The 19,618-nt window shown below is 41.9% G+C and overlaps 1 protein-coding gene across 2 annotated transcripts in view; it reads left to right on the top strand.

Annotated features, from left to right (window-relative positions):
* CDK15 (cyclin dependent kinase 15) overlaps positions 1 to 19,618 on the top strand; it is a 225,588-nt gene that overhangs the window by 178,357 nt on the left and 27,613 nt on the right. For both annotated transcript variants that reach the window (XM_075180145.1, XM_075180144.1), the window contains one exon: positions 19,229 to 19,368. In XM_075180145.1, coding sequence (XP_075036246.1) covers positions 19,229 to 19,368 — 140 coding nt within the window. The remainder of the gene's footprint in view (positions 1 to 19,228; positions 19,369 to 19,618) is intronic.

Raw genomic sequence — 19,618 nt, 5'->3', positions numbered from 1 at the left:
GTGTTTATATTTGGAGATGCTTCCCAGCTAATAAGGGTTCCTGGGGTGTAAATAGAGAAGAGAAGGGTGGACTCCATTTACAAGGCCCAGTCCAGGTCTTCTGTTCTGCTGTCAGGCTGATTAATGATGGGCAGTGGGTTCAGTCTCTCGCTACCTGGGGAAAGGATCTGCAGAGTCTCTGTGAGAGGAAGTGTGATCATTGCTGTGAAAAAAACGTGCTGGAAATTCTTATGTTTTGTTTTAATTTGATAGTCATGAGTGACTTGTATTTAGCTAGTGCCAGACATGCAAGGTGTTTGCTCTGAAGTTTATTTTCTTTTCTTTTAAGTTTGACCCCTTCTGCCCTACGGAAGGTTTCTGTCCTCGCCTTTCTTGCTGGCTGAGGCCAGTTTTACCAAAAATCTTGGCCTTTTGTGATCTCTCAGCTGCTACACACTACCATCTAGCCCAGGAGATGACACTTATTCCCCTACCCCGGTCACAAAGTGGTGGTGAATGTGAGCATTGAGGTCTTTGCATATTGAGAGCAGCAGCAACCCTGAGAAACCTGCAGGAAAGCAGTTTTGTGTGTGCTTCGAAAGCAAAATTGCAGGAGTGATACTCTGCAAAGACCTTTTTCAGTATGACAAGTGCTGCAACTTGTAGTGCCACACATGCGAGCTAGTTACGTTACTTTGGGCGTGGAAGTTGGCATAAAGAGCAGTGGGCCGACCTGTTGGTACTTTTTCTAGCCGGAGAACCTCAGAAAGCCTACTTTGATTTGAGTGCTGCAGATGCTCAATCCTATGAAAAATTAAAATTAAAAACAGAAATCTTGAATTGCCTAGGACTTACACTGTCTGTTCGAGCGCAATGAATACAATGCTGGGTTTACTCCATGGACAACCCTCCTCACTCACAAATGCACGGTAACAGACCAAGACATTAACCGGTCCACAGATGGTGAAAAGAGTCGCCATGGATCAATATTTGAGGTTTCTCCTCATGGGTTTGCGCAAGTGAGTGTATATATGTATATATATATATATATATATATATATATATATATATATATATATATATTTATTTATATATATACATATATATTGTAGTATAATCAGGGGAATAGGTACTATCTCCTTGGTGAACAGCAGCAGTAAACCACACGATTCCAGAGGTTTAAGGATAATAGCCACAGCTAGATTATTCACCAGCTTGAAAATAACACAAAGCATAAGTAAAATCCTAGCCGTCTGGCTACTAGCTAGTACATCTTAGCAAGACCCTCTCTCTCTGGTGTTGGACCTTGTGTCCAAACACACAGTCAATATATTATTGCTCACCACAGCAGAGTGTCTCAGGAGGCAACTCCCCCCTCCCCAGGTCTGAGACACGGATTGTCTATGCTAGCTGCTTTTTCACACGCACCTGACAGGTGCAACTCTTGATCAGTCTCTTTTGAGACTGGCAGACCAGAAGACCCGGACTGGGCCTTATGTATGGAGCCCACCTTTCTCTTTCTCCATACATAACACCAGGGACCCTAACCATGGTTTGTTACCACATGGAAACACTCTGGGGAGAAGCTCTTTCCATACGTCTACATTCTCCCTGGTGTTTTAAAGTACACAATGCAGGAAGCCGGGGACACATATCCCCCCCCCCCTTTGTTTCAACCTATGGGTGGAACACTTGTAACCCTAAATGCTCCTCTATTTGCTTCCAAAACGTATAGCTTTATGCTGTAAACTGATCACGAGGGTATTGGTTACAGATCCTTTCCAACCCATAGGAACAATGGATAGTGGTGAAACTGGGGTAATTGCCAGCAAATTTTTATAATGAAAAGTGGAAACATGGCACCGACACTCAGAGCAGGATGATCAACAATCAAAGACCTCTTTTCGGACTACTGGTTTATTGCCAAGTAAGGATAAAACAATCTATTACCAGGTTCTACTGGCTTCTAATTAATAATTTTCACTCTCACTCTGGCTTTTATTAGAGTGGGGTCTCTTAATTGCACAAACATGTTTCTTTTCTTTAACATCAGGTGTACAGTTAGCAGTCTTGACAACATTTCCCATCGCCATAGAACTTACACTCACCTGCAGTCCATTGCTACTATTGTCCTTTGTTAACTCACCAACCACATTTGATAAAGGGGACACTTCTGACTTGGGGAACACAGCCCCTACCACTGTCTTAGTGACATTACCATGTGGGTCTGAGCTATTCACTTTGGCAATCGACTGGGTTTCCCACAGCTTCCAAAAGTGGGAACAATCTCTCCCCAATATCACATCAAATTTCAAACCGGGAGTTAATTCCATAGTGACTACCATATGACCATACTGTGTTTCTACTTGTACCACAGAAGCATCATAACTCAGTGTATCCCCGTGGATGCAGGTTATGCCAACAGTTTTCCCTTGACACTGTAAGGGACTCATCAACTCTGCTTTTACAAACGAAACCAGCCTGTCCGAATCTAGCAGTGCTTTTACCCTTTTACCTTCTACAGTAACTTCACACATTAATTTGTCAGGCTAAGCCTGTTAGTCTGCAATACAGGCTAACTGGGCACATAAAGACCTTCTATGAGGTACATAAGCATTATTACATTGCATAGATTCAAAGGTACGTGAACAGTTAGCAGCAATATGGACTAAGCCACCACATCTAAAACAGATAATCACATTTCTGACATATTTCTTATGAGGCCGGAAACTTTTTGGCATAACTGGCCAATCTCTAAGTTCTGAGCCTACAGTCTCTGTACATTTCAGTTCATTCCACCGCCCAGTACCCTTTCCTCCTGGAACAGTCTTACCAGAATCCACTGGAGAGCGCCGTTTCCGAACTAGAGGCTGGCGGGTGTATTCTTCATTTCTTTTGTTGCTACACACTTGGTCTGTACCACTTTCAATGGAGCCATAGACGAGGACAAGAACTCAGCTTCCTGGCGTGGCTGACTTTTCAACTCCTTTAACTGTTGTCGAGGCAAGTCGGTAGTAATCGCAGTCTGCGGTATCATTTGAAGCATATTATTAATTTCCGGAGTTCTTGTAACTTGAGGCTCAGGTAAAATCTTGGATAATCCTAGATCACTTGACTGCTTTTCTTTTCCTGAAACCCAAGTGGAAGGTGTCTCAAAACCATAGGCAAACCTCTCCAAGTTATCCTTAACAGTTTGTTTTCTGTTGACATTGCCTTGAATAGATTTAGTAATGTACTGTAGTTCTTTTTGAACTGTGGACAACTCTGCTAGAATTTTTGGGGTTTGCTCCGTTGACCTTTATCTTCATTTCCTTTTCCACTTATTGATTCTTGTTGGTCTGCCAGTGCAGATACCTCTACTTCAGCCTGGACATGATAATCTCTTAACTCGTGTACTTCTGTTTGAGAGCTCGCTCTTCTAATTGTGCTGTCTGAGCTAGGAGGGTTTCGGCAACCAGCTTATCATGCTGAATCTTTAATTCTTCATATTGAGTCTTATATTGCTTTCCAACATTTTCAACCTGGGATATGATCTTAATTTTCTCTTGTATATCTGTGATTTTGGTATCCAGTTCTTTCTGCAGATTTTCCTTTTCATTCCTTAGTTTTTCTGCTTCCTCTTTTGCACTTTTACATTGACCTTTATTTGTATTCTGGACTGCAATTACCCTTGCAATATCAGTTTTTAACTTTCTATTCTCTTCAGTGAGCTGCTGTATTTGGGCTCTCCCACTTTTTACACCTTCCTCAAAAAACTTATTTTCTGCCAGCAAAGTTTCTCTATTCTTGCCGAGTTTGGAGTTAGATTCTTGCAACAGTAACATATTTGCTTCAAGCTTCTGTATCTTAACTTGAAGATGCGGTATTTCAACATTCACTTTTTCACTCTGATAATTGTCATGTGCCTTTATATACTCTTGCTTCTTGATCACGGCTAGCTGAGCTTTAGCTTTCTCCAACTCTGTGGTCAGTGTGGCAGAGGCTTGCAGGTGTGTTGTCAGCGGTATGTGGTTTTCCCGCAGCCTGGCATTTTCTGATAGAAGAGAGCTTGCTTTGTTTGCCTCTTCACATTTCTGTGACACATCTGCCAACTGCTTCTCATCCTTCATATATTTTTCATGCTCCTGGAGAGAAGTGGGGGATGCTTGCAGAAACATCATACCCTCCACCAGTAACTTGCCCTGCTCTAGCTCAGCCTTCCTGTGATTCTGCTCTGACTCTGCTAATTTTTGGCTTAGTTGAACAATGGTCTCTTCGCAGACTCTCTTGGTTTCTGCATGCAGCTGTGCTGGGACATGACTACTTCTCATCTGCCCCTTTATCTGCTCAATCTGACGCTGCAGCAGGACTTTCTCTGCCTGCAGCTTCTCCTTGGCCCGAGTAAGAGTACTGCTCTTTGATTTCATTTCATCAACTTCCTTCTTAAGTGTGTCCCACTTTGCATCTGACCTTTTCTTCTCCCTATATGCAGTTACCAGAGCTTTTCATTACTCTGTCTTCAGGGTTTCAAGGTCTTGTTGCTGGAAGTCCTGTAGTTGCCTCTGGGTCTCCTCTAAGTATAACAGTTATTGCCTCTGAAAGCACTAGGGAAAGCACTGGTACTAGAGAGAGAGATCCTTACTGTTCAGCAGTACATGGCCCAAGCTTGGCCACCTCTTGCTGCCGTCTGCAAGACCATTATGAGGACAGTCTTTCACTTCATCTGGGGCTCCAAAATGGACAGAGTGAAGTGGTCAGTTATGTACAAGAACCCCTCAAAAGTGGGAAAGGGATCTCCGATATCCCCACAATGCTGCGAGCCTTCTTTGTTTGTAACTGCATCCTCAGGACCTTCATGGAAAAGAACATTTGCTCTGCTGGGAAGTCCATTTCTCGCTTCTTCCTCCTGCTTCTTTGGAGGATCCTTGGTTGGGACAAGTGGGATAGCTCCTTCCCTTACAACTGGACTACACCTTGGTTTTACCTGGATGTTGGACAATTTGTGAGGGACCACCATCTGGAGGGACTTATGCCAGACTTGTGGAAGCCAAAAACTATCCACAAGCTCATCAGAGCAAAAGACATTATGGAGTCTGTTCCAGAGCTCCCTGTTGCTACAGCCAAGCATGTGTGGGAGAATGTGGTCTCTAAGATACTGACTAATAGACATAAGGACATTGCATGGATGGCTATCCAGGGGGGTCTACCTCTCAGGACATTCATGCACTCCCGGAACCTGTGCAGATATGTTCACAGCCTCTTTTGTATCACCAGAAGGGAAACAGCTCAGCATATTTTTTGTGACTGCCCCACTGCACAGGCACTGTTGGATGTCCTGGAACATGAACTTAAGGACAGTGTCCCTAGGACTTGCCTTTCATACCATTCTGTATTTTATGGATTATTTCCTGGGACCCAAACCATTTGGGCAATCCAGGAACCCTGGCGCCTTATGAACTGTTTTAAGGATGCTATGTGGCTTGCCAAGAATTGCCTCATCTTGAAGCAGGAGAAGATGACGATCCAGGACTGTCGCATGCTGATCTACAGCCTGCTAAAAGACTCTTCCTCAGTACTTGACAGTCCTGTGGAAGAGGACGATGATTGATTGTTATTGATTGTTGTCCCCCTCGTCTCCTTCCCCCCCTACGTATATTTTTGATCACTAAAATGTTGGTTTGTGCCTCCCCTCCCTCCCCCTTGCAACCATTCCCCCATCACTGTTTGAAGTTTTATTGAAATGTCTTGCCTTAATTTATGCACCCTTCCCTTTTTGTGTCTGTCCTCAATAAAGCTTCGGGCTTGTGACTTCCCCACCCTACCCATATCACCTACCTCCCCCTCACATCCACTGTTTTTGTGAAATGTTATGCTGTTTAAGTTTGAATGGTTAGTGCAGTACTTGATGTATAGTGTAGAATGTTATATCTTGTACTTTATGCCCTGTATAGTACTAAAATATGCATGATTATGTTTTATGGTGTACGGTGTACACTTGAATGTAATGTATCGTATGTGTTTTTTGTATTTTATGCAAAATAAAGCTACTTTTTCAATCAAAAAGTTGTTGCCTCTGAGTTTCACCAATATCAAAGTTCTGTTGCCTTAGAGCTGATTGCTGGGCCATAGCAGCATGTAGTAAGCTTTTAAACAGCAGAATCTTGTAACAGTGGTTGCCTAACGGCTGTCTGTAAGTCTTGTAATGGCTGTAGTCAGGGCTGGATTAACCATAGGGCTAACTGGGCTGCAGCCCAGGGGCCTCGAGCATCCAGGGGGCCCTTGAAAGTGCTCAGCATCAGTATTGATCGGTCGGGGGCGGGGGCGCTCCCAGCCCAATCAGTGCTGCTGAGCACTTTCACTGCAGTACTTCCCCGGCGCGCTGTAGTCTCCTTACTGAGGAGATCTCATGAGGGAAGAAGGAGAAGGAGGTAAGTGCCGGGGGGGGCGCGGGCGCTCGGGTCACAGGGGGGGCCCTCACGGGGGAACGGAGGCCCCCTTAGCCCAGGAGCCTCCATTCCCTTAATCCGGCCCTGGCTGTAGTAAGTCTTTATCAGAAACATCCTCCTTTGACACACCTGTATGCACTTTTTCTGGTTTGACACAGTAGGCTTCTGCTTTTTCTTGCCATTGTAGCTTAAGACGTAGCCACTTTTATCTTCTTATAAATGAAGCCCTTTTTTTTTATAGAAGAACCACTTCACTTGACGTTAGGAGGTGTTGCACTACAACACCCAGCATATGTCTCAAAATTTTCCTTTGCAGAGCAAAAGTATTTTTTTTCCTTCTCCTTTAACTTCTGCTCAATAGTTTTGCGTGCTTATTGTTGTTTCAACACAGAAACATCCACTTTACACTGACAAAGATTCTCAATAAACTTTTCTCTTTAAAGTCTCTTACTCTTTGCTCATGCACAAAACCAGGCCACACCCAACTTGTGCTTTGCAGAAACACACATTTCCTAGAATTCAGCAACATATACTTGGGTTTTCTACCCAGTCTTAATGAACACACCTGCTTTAGAGCAATCAAACTCAGTCCATGAAAACACTTGATTTCTTTGCCATTAATCTGTGTCTCATTGGTCTTTGCAACACTTCGGTTTTTCCAACACAAATAGCCAGTTTCACTGACAACTTTTAACTCCTCTCAAATCATCATATATGCAGCAACTCTGTTTAAACAGTATATCACAGTAGGATTTATTACTCACATCCACGTGGTTCTCTGTTTCCCATTGTTGCTCTGCATAAACATTCCAATTTTTAGCTGCTTTTATCCACATGACAAGACATGCACGTATTGCTCCACAGTATCTGTCCCTTTTAAACTTTCCTTTTATCCATATGACAAGACATGCACATATTTCTCCACGGTGTCTGTTCCTTTTAAACTTTCCAAGCACACACACAGATAGTTCCTGCAAGTATCTCCAAAACTGCTGCTATTCTTGACATGCACAGATCTTAGCAAGCCAATTCTCCACCATATGTAGTAGAGATGAGCGCACTCGGATTTATGAAATCCGAGCCCACCCGAACGTTGCCGATCCGGGTATTGGCGCCAAATTCAAATCTGAAACTGAGGCTCTGACTCATAATCCCGTTGTCGGATCTCGCGATACTCGGATCCTATAAATTCCCCGCTAGTCGCCGCCATCTTCACTCGGGCATTGATCAGGGTAGAGGGAGGGTGTGTTAGGTGGTCCTCTGTCCTGCTATATCTCGTGCTGTTCAGTTCAGTGCTGTGCTGTGCTGTGCTGTGCTCAGTCCAGTGGTGCTGTGTCCTGTGCTCTGTCCTTCTGAGGTCAGTGGTGCTGCTGGGTCCTGTGCTGTGTCCTGTTCAGTCCAGTGGTGCTGTGTCCTGTGCTCTGTGCTTCTAAGGGCATAGTTATTTCCCCAATATTCCCCTGTGTTTAAAAAAATAAATAAAAGTTATTTAAAAAAATACCAAAAAAACTAAAACTAATTTAATTTTTTTTTAATTACCACAAAACTTGCACAACCAATCCTGCAGTATAAGCCCATTGGTACTGCAATATTACCAAGTTCACACATTCAGCAGTAAAAGTCCAGTGGTACTGCAATATTACAAAGTTCACACATTCTGCAGTATCAGTCCAGTGGTGCTGTGTCCTGTGCTCTGTCCTGCTGAGTTCCGTAGTGCTGCTGGGTCCTGTGCTGTGTCCTGTTCAGTCCAGTGGTGCTGTGTCCTGTGCTCTGTGCTTCTAAGGGCATAGTAATTTCCCCATTATTCCCAAGTTTTTAAAAAATAAAAAAAAATGAAAATAAATTTTTTTAAAAAAAAATATAATTATAACCAAATTTACAAAACCAATCCAGCAGTATAAGCCCATTGGTACTGCAATATTACCAAGTTCACACATTCAGCAGTAAAAGTCCAGTGGTACTGCAATATTACAAAGTTCACACATTCTGCAGTATCAGTCCAGTGGTGCTGTGTCCTGTGCTCTGTCCTGCTGAGTTCCGTAGTGCTGCTGGGTCCTGTGCTGTGTCCTGTTCAGTCCAGTGGTGCTGTGTCCTGTGCTCTGTGCTTCTAAGGGCATAGTTATTTCCCCATTATTCCCAAGTTTTTAAAAAATAAAAAAAAAGTTATAAAAAATATTAAAATAAAAAATTTAAAAAAAAAAGTAATTATAACCAAATTTGCAAAACCAATCCAGCAGTATAAGTCCATTGGTACTGCAATATTACCAAGTTCACACATTCTGCAGTATCTTGTGCTACATATAATGGAGACCAAAAATTTGGAGGATAAAGTAGGGAAAGATCAAGACCCACTTCCTCCTAATGCTGAAGCTTCTGCCACTAGTCATGACATAGACGATGAAATGCCATCAACGTCGTCTTCCAAGCCCGATGCCCAATCTCGTAGTACCGGGCATGTAAAATCCAAAAAGCCCAAGTTAAGAAAAAGTAGCAAAAAGAGAAACTTAAAATCATCTGAGGAGAAACGTAAAGTTGCCAATATGCCATTTACGACACGGAGTGGCAAGGAACGGCTTAGGCCCTGGCCCGTGTTCATGACTAGTGGTTCAGCTTCACCCACGGATCTTATCCCTCCTCCTCCTCCCCCCCCTCCAAAAAATTGAAGAGAGTTATGCTGTCAGCAACAAAACAGCAAACAACTCTGCCTTCTAAAGAGAAATTATCACAAATCCTCAAGGCGAGTCCAAGGGTGTTGGTGGTTGTCAAGCCTGACCTTCCCATCACTGTACGGGAAGAGGTGGCACGGGAGGAGCCTATTGATGATGTAGCTGGTGCTGTGGAGGAACTTGATGATGAGGATGGTGATGTGGTTATTGTAAATGAGGCACCAGGGGGGGAAACAGCTGATGTCCATGGGATGAAAAAGCCCATCGTCATGCCTGGTCAGAAGACCAAAAAATGTACCTCTTCGGTCTGGAGTTATTTTTATCCAAATCCAGACAACCAATGTATGGCCATATGTAGCTTATGTAAAGCTCAAATAAGCAGGGGTAAGGATCTTGCCCACCTAGGAACATCCTCCCTTATACGTCACCTGAATAACCTTCATAGTTCAGTGGTTAGTTCAGGAACTGGGGCTAGGACCCTCATCGGTACAGGGACACCTAAATCCTGTGGTCCAGTTGGATACACACCAGCAACACCCTCCTCGTCAACTTCCTCCACAATCTCCATCAGATTCAGTCCTGCAGCCCAAGTCAGCAGCCAGACTGAGTCCTCCTCAATACTGGATTCATCCGAGGAATCCTGCAGCGGTACGCCTACTACTGCCACTGCTGCTGTTGCTGCTGTTAGTCGGTCATCTTCCCAGAGGGGAAGTCGTAAGACCGCTAAGTCTTTCACAAAACAATTGACTGTCCAACAGTCGTTTGCCATGACCACAAAATACGATAATAGTCACCCTATTGCAAAGCGTATAACTGCGGCTGTAACTGCAATGTTGGTATTAGATGTGCGCCCGGTGTCCGCCATCACTGGAGTGGGATTTAGAGGGTTGATGGAGGTATTGTGTCCCCGGTACCAAATCCCGTCGAGATTGCACTTCACTAGGCAGGCGATACCAAAAATGTACAGAGAAGTACGATCAAGTGTCCTCAGTGCTCTAAAAAATGCGGTTGTACCCACTGTCCACTTAACCACGGACATGTGGACAAGTGGTTCTGGGCAAACGAAGGACTATATGACTGTGACAGCCCACTGGGTAGATGCATCCCCTTCCGCAGCAACAGCAACAACTGCATCAGTAGCAGCATCTACAAAATGGCTGCTCGTGCAAAGGCAGGCAACATTGTGTATTACAGGCTTTAATAAGAGGCACAATGCTGACAACATATTAGAGAAACTGAGGGAAATTATCTCCCAGTGGCTTACCCCACTTAGACTCTCATGGGGACTTGTGGTGTCAGACAATGCCAGTAACATTGTGCGGGCATTAAATATGGGCAATTTCCAGCACGTCCCATGTTTTGCCCACACCATTAATTTGGTGGTGCAGCATTACCTCAAGAGTGATAGGGGTGTGCAGGAGATGCTTGCGGTGGTGCGCAAAATTGCTGGACACTTTCGGCATTCAGCCAGTGCCTACCGCAGACTAGAGGCACATCAAAAAACCATGAACCTGCCCTGCCATCACCTCAAACAAGAGGTTGTGACGCGCTGGAACTCCACCCTCTATATGCTGCAGAGGATGGAGGAGCAGCAAAAGGCCATTCAGGCCTACACAGCCACCTACGACATAGGCAAAGGAGTGGGGATGCGCCTCAGTCAAGCGCAGTGGAGACTGATTTCCGTGTTGTGCAAGGTTCTGCAGCCATTTGAACTTGCCACACGAGAAGTCAGTTCCGACACTGCCAGCTTGAGTCAGGTCATTCCCCTGATCAGGCTGTTGCAGAAGCAGCTGGAGAAAGTGAGGGAGGAGCTGGTAAGCCATTGCGATTACACCAAGCATGTAGCTCTTGTGGATGTAGCCCTTCGTACGCTTTGCCAGGATCAGAAGGTGGTCACTCTTTTAAAGTCAGAGGAATACATTCTGGCCACCGTGCTCGATCTTCGGTTTAAAGCGTTGTGTCTCTGTTTCCGGCGGACACAAGTCTACAGCGGTGCAAAGACCTGCTGGTCAGGAGATTGTCCTCTGAAGAGGACCGTGACATGCCAACAGCTCCACCCTCATTTTCTTCCACATCTATGGCTGCGAGGAAAAAGCTCAATTTTCCCAAAAGAGGTGCTGGCGGAGATGCTGATAACATCTGGTCCGGACTAAAGGACCTGCCAACCATTGCAGACATGTCTACTCTCGCTGCATTGGATGCTGTCACAATAGAAAAAATTGTGGATGATTACTTTGCTGACACCATCCAAGTAGACATGTCAGACAGTCCATATTGTTACTGGCAGGAAAAAAAGGCAGTTTGGAAGCCCCTGTACAAACTGGCTCTATTTTACCTGAGTTGTCCCCCCTCCAGTGTGTACTCGGAAATAGTTTTTAGTGCAGCAGGGAACCTGGTCAGTGAGCGGCGAAGGAGGTTGCTTCCTCATAACGTTGAAAAAATGATGTTTATAAAAATGAATAATCAATTCCTCAATGAAGTACAGCACTGCCCTCCAGATAGTACAGAGGGAGCTGTGGTTGTGGAGTCCAGCGGGGACGAATTGATAATGTGTGATGAGGAGGAAGTACACACTGTAGGGGGAGAGGAATCAGAGGTTGAGGATGAGGACGACATCTTGCCTCAGTAGAGCCTGTTTAGTCTGTACAGGGAGAGATGAATAGCTTTTTTGGTGTGGGGGCCCAAACAAACCAATCATTTCAGCCAAAGTTGTTTGGTAGGCCCTGTCGCTGAAATGATTGGTTTGTTAAAGTGTGCATGTCCTATTTCAACAACATAAAGGTGGGTGTGAGGGCCCAAGGACAATTCCATCTTGGAACTTTTTTTTTTTGCATTATATGACCAATCAACAGTCGTTTGCCATGTTCAAAAAGTAAAACCAAATTTAAACAAATTCAAGAAATTAAACCAAAAGTAAAATGCCCTGTCATAATTTAAAACAAGAGGTATTGACGTGCTCTAAAACTACTGTATTGTTGTTTATATTTTATAAACACTACACTTGAAAGCTTGAGTCTTTCAATGAAAAAGTAACTGTCCATTACACGAATATTTGCAACAGGGACAATTTTAGGGTTAAGAAAGTCAACTAATAACACTTCGACGCTGTCTGTCTTTATAAACACTACACTTGAAAGTTGGAGGAGTTATTGTGGCCCCGGCACCAAATTTACTACCGGGGCCACTCCACTGTGCAGTCCATATTTAGGTGTATCAGATATTAAACAACGGTGACAGTTGATGACCAATTTTTTAATTATATTGTTGGCGCTGTAAAAAATTGTGTTCCGGGCACACCACACTCCACAGTCCATACCCTTTTTTGGTGGAATTCTGACCCGTGGAGGGTTTTTTAATTATATTGTGGCCTCGGTACCAAATTGTGTACCGTGGCCACCAAACTACGCAGTCAAGATAGATAGATGCGTATCATAGATAAAGTAGATTCAGTGGTGTGGGGCAAATTGAAAAATATTCAAAATGCACTGACGTTATCAAAAACAAGAGGTTTTCACACACTGAAACTCCAACATGTATATGATGGAGAGGATGGAGGAGCAGCCGTATGTGCAGTGTAATGCAGAACTGTTGAAGGTTTTTTTTATATATTTTATTGTGGTGCCCAGTGCCCACTACTCTACGCAGTCCAGATACTATTTTTGGGTGTAATTCTGACCTGTTGAAGGTTTTCTATATATTATATTGTGGTGGCCAGTGGCCAGTCCTCTATGCAGTCCAGATACTATTTTTGGGTTTAATTCAGACCTATTGAAGGTTTTCTATATATTTTTTATTGTGGTGCCCAGTGCCCACTACTCTACGCAGTCCAGATACTATTTTGGGTGTAATTCTGACCTGTTGAAGGTTTTCTATATATTTTTTATTGTGGTGCCCAGTGCCCACTACTCTACGCAGTCCAGATACTATTTTTGGGTGTAATTCTGACCTGTTGAAGGTTTTCTATATATTATATTGTGGTGGCCAGTGGCCAGTCCTCTATGCAGTCCAGATACTTGTTTGGTGGAATTCAGACAAGTTGAGGGTGTATTTATTTTATTGTGGCCTCGGTATCAAATTGGGTACCGGGGCCACCCCACTACGCAGTCTAGATACTTGTTTGGTGGAATTCAGACCAGTTGAGGGTTTTATTATTATATTGTGCGGACCACTCTATACCACACTACCACTCTATACCACTCTATTTAATACTTTAATTATATTTAATACTTTAATTCTATTACTAATTCCCATAAAGAGGAACTGCCGCTTCTATTTAATATTTTAATTCTATTAGTAGTTACCATAAAGAGGAACAAAATAAACCAATTTTACCAAAAGTATAATATGACTTACAAACACTACACTTGAAAGATGGTGCCTTTAAATGAAAAAGTCAGTCTTCATTGCACGACTATGTGCAACAGGGACAGTTTTTTGGTTTACAAAGTCAACCAATAACACTTCGACCCTGTCTGTCTTTAACATACTTGATGGGATCTCAATGACGAGTGGTCTGTACCATGTTTGGAGGAGGTATTGTGGCCCCGGTACCAAATTGGGTACCGGGGCCACTCCACTATGCAATCCAGATAGAGGTGTATCAGATATTAAACAACGTTGACTGTTGCTGCAAAAATTTTAAATAATATTGTGGGGAACACTACACTACGCAGTCCATAAACTTTTTGGGTGGAATTCAGACCTGTGTAGGGTTTTTTAATAATATTGTGGTGACCCACTCCTCTACGCAGTCCAGGTACATTATTGGTGCGAATCATACAAGTTCAGGGTTTTTAATTTATATTGTGGTGACCCACTCCTCTACGCAGTCCAGGTACATTATTGGTGCGAATCATACAAGTTCAGGGTTTTTAATTTATATTGTGGTGACCCACTCCTCTACGCAGTCCAGGTACATTATTGGTGCGAATCATACAAGTTCAGGGTTTTTAATTTATATTGTGGTGACCCACTCCTCTACGCAGTCCAGGTACATTATTGTTGCGAATCATACAAGTTGATGGTTTTCTTATTATATATATTGTGGTGACCCACTCCTCTACGCAGTCCAGGTACATTATTGGTGCGAATCATACAAGTTGATGGTTTTCTTATTATATATATTGTGGTGACCCACTCCTCTACGCAGTCCAGGTACATTATTGGTGCGAATCATACCAGTTCAGGGTTTTTAATTTATATTGTGGTGACCCACTCCTCTACGCAGTCCAGGTACATTATTGGTGCGAATCATACCAGTTCAGGGTTTTTAATTTATATTGTGGTGACCCACTCCTCTACGCAGTCCAGGTACATTATTGGAGCGAATCATACAAGTTCAGGGTTTTTAATTTATATTGTGGTGACCCACTCCTCTACGCAGTCCAGGTACATTATTGGTGCGAATCATACAAGTTCAGGGTTTTTAATTTATATTGTGGTGACCCACTCCTCTACGCAGTCCAGGTACATTATTGGTGCGAATCATACAAGTTGATGGTTTTCTTATTATATATATTGTGGTGACCCACTCCTCTACGCAGTCCAGGTACATTATTGGTGCGAATCATACAAGTTCCGGGTTTTTAATTTATATTGTGGTGACCCACTCCTCTACGCAGTCCAGGTACATTATTGGTGCGAATCATACAAGTTCAGGGTTTTTAATTTATATTGTGGTGACCCACTCCTCTACGCAGTCCAGGTACATTATTGGTGCGAATCATACAAGTTGATGGTTTTCTTATTATATATATTGTGGTGACCCACTCCTCTACGCAGTCCAGGTACATTATTGGTGCGAATCATACAAGTTGCTGGTTTTCTTATTGTATATATTGTGGTGACCCACTCCTCTACGCAGTCCAGGTACATTATTGGTGCGAATCATACAAGTTCAGGGTTTTTAATTTATATTGTGGTGACCCACTCCTCTACGCAGTCCAGGTACATTATTGGAGCGAATCATACAAGTTCAGGGTTTTTAATTTATATTGTGGTGACCCACTCCTCTACGCAGTCCAGGTACATTATTGGTGCGAATCATACAAGTTGATGGTTTTCTTATTATATATATTGTGGTGACCGACTCCTCTACGCAGTCCAGGTACATTATTGGTGCGAATCATACAAGTTCAGGGTTTTTAATTTATATTGTGGTGACCCACTCCTCTACGCAGTCCAGGTACATTATTGGAGCGAATCATACAAGTTGATGGTTTTCTTATTATATATATTGTGGTGACCGACTCCTCTACGCAGTCCAGGTACATTATTGGTGCGAATCATACAAGTTCAGGGTTTTTAATTTATATTGTGGTGACCCACTCCTCTACGCAGTCCAGGTACATTATTGGAGCGAATCATACAAGTTCCGGGTTTTTAATTTATATTGTGGTGACTCACCTCTCTACGCAGTCCAGGTACATTATTGGAGCGAATCATACAAGTTCAGGGTTTTTAATTTATATCGTGGTGACCCACTCCTCTACGCAGTCCAGGTACATGTTTTGGTGCGATTAAGACCAGTTGATGGTTTTCTTATTATATTGTTGGGACCACTCCACTACGCAGTCCAGAAAGATAGCTCGTTGCAACGTTTTGGACTAAGAACTATATTGTGAGGTGTTCAGAATACACGATAAATTAGTGGAAATGCTTGTTATTGAATGTTATTGAGGTCAATAATAGCGTAGGAGTGAAAATAAGCCCAAAAAATTGATTTTTTTAACTTTTTATGCTTTTTTCAAAAAAAATCCGAATCCAAAACCTTAAATCCGAACCAAAACCTTTCGGCAGGTGTTTTGCAAAACAAATCCGAACCCAAAACATTGAGAAAATCCGGATCCAAAACACAAGAAACGAGACCTCAAAAGTCGCCCGTGCACATCCCTAATATGTAGTATAATCAGGGTGTCAGACCTGGGGAGGGGGGAGTTGCCTCCTGAGACACTCTGCTGTGGTGAGCAATAATATATTGACTGTGTGTTTGGACACAAGGTCCAACACCCGAGAGAGAGGGTCTTTCTAAGATGTACTAGCTAGTAGCCAGATGGCTAGGATTTTATTTATGTTTTGTTTGCAAGCTGGTGAATAAACTAGCTGTGGCTGTTATCCTGAAACCTCTGGACTTGTGTGGTTTACTGCCTCTGTTCACCAAGGAGATAGTACCTATTCCCCTGGTTATACTACAATATATATATATATATATATATATATATATATATATATATATATATATATATATATATATATATAAAATCAAACCAGGCCATATGGTGTAGTATTTTATAAAAACATTTTAATCAGGTATAGCATTTAGAGTACAAACTCACAATATATATGCTTTAGATAGGCTTATCTGTAAGTAACTGGTCTGCAGTCTCATCCCCTTGGGTAGTAGAAATCCCTCAGCAGGCTCCACACAGAAGCTAGGTGCAGGATATTCTAAAAGTATATAGTATATGTCTCAGGGTGTAACAGTGTAGCCAGTAGTCTCCAGATATAGTATAGGGGCCCCTATACTATATCTGGAGACTACTCCAGACATAGTATAAAATACGGATGAGATTGGTGTTGCGGTTGTTTTAGAACATACATTTTTCCATCGCTAAGGAGATTTGGTTACAGATTATACTCCGGGATTTCTAAGGAGCTACCATACAGATAAGTGGTTTTATTTTATATATCTGGTACGCACGCCACTTATTATTATTTTGCATGATCAATATATGTCAATTGATGCTTTTATCCTGCACATCAATTTCATGATTCACTTGCGGTGCATCTATACAGACACCGTTCTGTTATATCTACCACTCTGGACTATTTTGTGTACTTTAGTGTTTATATACACTGTCTATACACCTGAAGGCGCCGCCCTTCTTTACATATATATTACTATATATATATATATATATATATATATATATATATACATAAAATAGACGTGCATATAACACAACGGTAAGTAAATGAGACTTTGTAGATATTATGTACATATATGTACTTGTGCTTACATTTCATCGTGAATACACATTTGCTCACTTTACGTGCTATAGTACAGAAGCAGGTTGTACACAGGTGTACTGAACCTATGGACTTGTGCATATGTTTGATAATGGCCACAATAGGTACAAGGATAAAACTACACATACACACAAAGAAAAAGAAGTGCTCATATTAGTAAATTAGGCACCAAATATGATAATTAGATTAAAGGCAGCGTGCACTATATATAATTATCTTATGCTTATCTGTTGATAACCTCTTTAGTACCCAATTTAATACACTATGAGTGCTTCTTTGTCTTTATTTGTCTGTGTATATATATATATATATATATATATATATATATATACATACTTACATACATATATATGTGTTTGTGTGTGATGATTATATAGTATATCTAATGACTGATTATTATTGTCTGTTGAAGTCATGTATGACAATGTATATTGTATGTAATCTTGTAATGTAAACTCAACATGTGCTTTGCAAGATGACATGAGTTTGAACTTATGCATGAGTCATTAATCTGTTGAAATAGCCAGAAATAGCCTACCATGAGATAGGATGATGGAGGAGTTTGAAGCCCCAAAGTTGTAAACCATCTAGCCAAGCAGATTGAGCAAAGGTGGGAAATCAGGTCCTGTGAACATTCCGATCTCAGGACATCCCTAGCTCACTTCGACATTTGGGAGATCAATCTGTCCTTATTCACAGCTAAACTCCAAAGGTGGGGGATGAGAACTATGTGGAAAAAGGTTTAAAATCTTCTGACTTACACAATAACGTGTGCATTTTCATGAATGATCTATCAAGACTGAAATGTCCTATCCTTCTCAATTGTGTTCCCTCACACACCTCACAAGCTGAATAGCTTGTGAGGCTCTATGGGCTTTAAAAACATTTGCCAGTAGCAAGTCCGTTTTGTTCTTGTTTCATAAGTGCTGGTCAAGCTAGTGGAGAGATTTTTCTGTCTTCTCAGCAAGAACATTGTTGAGCTCACTTCTGGCTGATAAAATCTTTTAGTAATTCTTTTTAGAGGGATGTTGTTTATGTGTGTTCTCTAATAGTTGCAGATTAGTAGCGAGCTTAATAATGTTGTTTCTTTATTCTTTGTTGTGGTGGGAAACATAGCTAATGATGATCCCTCTAATAACGGCTTTCCCAGATAAGTAGGGTGAATGAATCATTCTAGAGTTTGTTAGAGAAGTAGTCAGCAATGCCCTCCTCAACCATCATTGCACCTTTTTATTATTAGTCTTCATCTCCTTCCTGTTTGTGTGTCTCCAGTTTTAAAATAGGTGGATTAAGACCACCTGTAGCAGAATGTTCACAGCAACAATGAGTAGCTAAGGAGATCAGTGTGCTAATCTTGTTGAAGGCCTATCCACTAGTATTGTTATGCTAGCAAGGACAGAGCTGCTTGTGACATGGGCAGTTTCATGATGTTGATAGACTTGATATTGTAAGGATCAGGGTCAACCAACAACAGAGTTATGATAAGAGGCTCCTGTCAAATTTATGCAAGAACATTGTCAATCTTACCTACCTCTATTCATACATCAAACTTGTTTTCTTTAGCTGTGCCCAGGAATGTGGAAAGTATACATGCATCATTTTAATGAAGCCTGTTTGCAGAGAATAGTAAAGACCTGTATTTTGGCCACACAATGGCCAATCCTGCTGTTTTAGCCCAAGTGGCAGGAGACACAATCAATTTACAATTTAGCGACCTGCACTGGTGACCAAGTTGGGCAGATCACATGGGACCTGTTATTGCAGTCACAAATAATCACAAACCTGAATCCTGTCAGATATCTTGACTATGAGAGGAAACAGCACTCTCAATTGGCTTTTTTTTTGGATTAGCACCAAAGTTAATATATAAAAACAATAAAGATTTGAACCTCACGTGACCTAAATTGTAAATGAAATGTGTGTAGATAACAAAGATAGTAGGCATTGGTCGAATGTGCTCAAAGTAGCAAGGCTGAAGTATGTGAACATATGTTCTCTTGAAGAACATTTTCCCTGTTCGTATTAGACAGATGATTCTCTAAGGTGTCATTGTTCACATTTTCAAGCTATTTCCATTAGACTTTCAGCACTGTTTGAGTAACAGCTATCTATATGCTATTTATTTTCCAGATTGAGTAGAACAATGGGAGCTGAAGATCTTGCATACAAGATGTTGAAAGGTTGTCCTCGGGAAAGGATCACTACTGAGGATGCCCTCCTTCATAAATGCTTCAGTATTTTGCCTTGTCAGCTATACCAGCTGTCTGATGGTATGTTCTGTGTGCACCTATACATACATTATTTGTACCTTTACACCTATATCAGTTAATATGATCAATATATTTTGTTAAGGTAATCATTTGCAGAGATACACAGTACCCTTTCTCCAAGTCTGACTACATATGTACCTCACCCAAAACCACGCACAGACACGATATTATGAAGCACAGAACCCTGATTTATTATATTGCAATCAGGGACGTAGAGATTAACAAGTACACCGTAAATTACATTTCAAAG

The sequence above is a fragment of the Mixophyes fleayi genome, chromosome 7 (genome assembly GCF_038048845.1).
Source record: "Mixophyes fleayi isolate aMixFle1 chromosome 7, aMixFle1.hap1, whole genome shotgun sequence".
NCBI classification, from domain to species: Eukaryota; Metazoa; Chordata; class Amphibia; order Anura; family Limnodynastidae; genus Mixophyes; species Mixophyes fleayi.
Note: the sequence above shows the minus strand (reverse complement) of the source record. Positions and strands in the feature narration are given on the sequence as shown.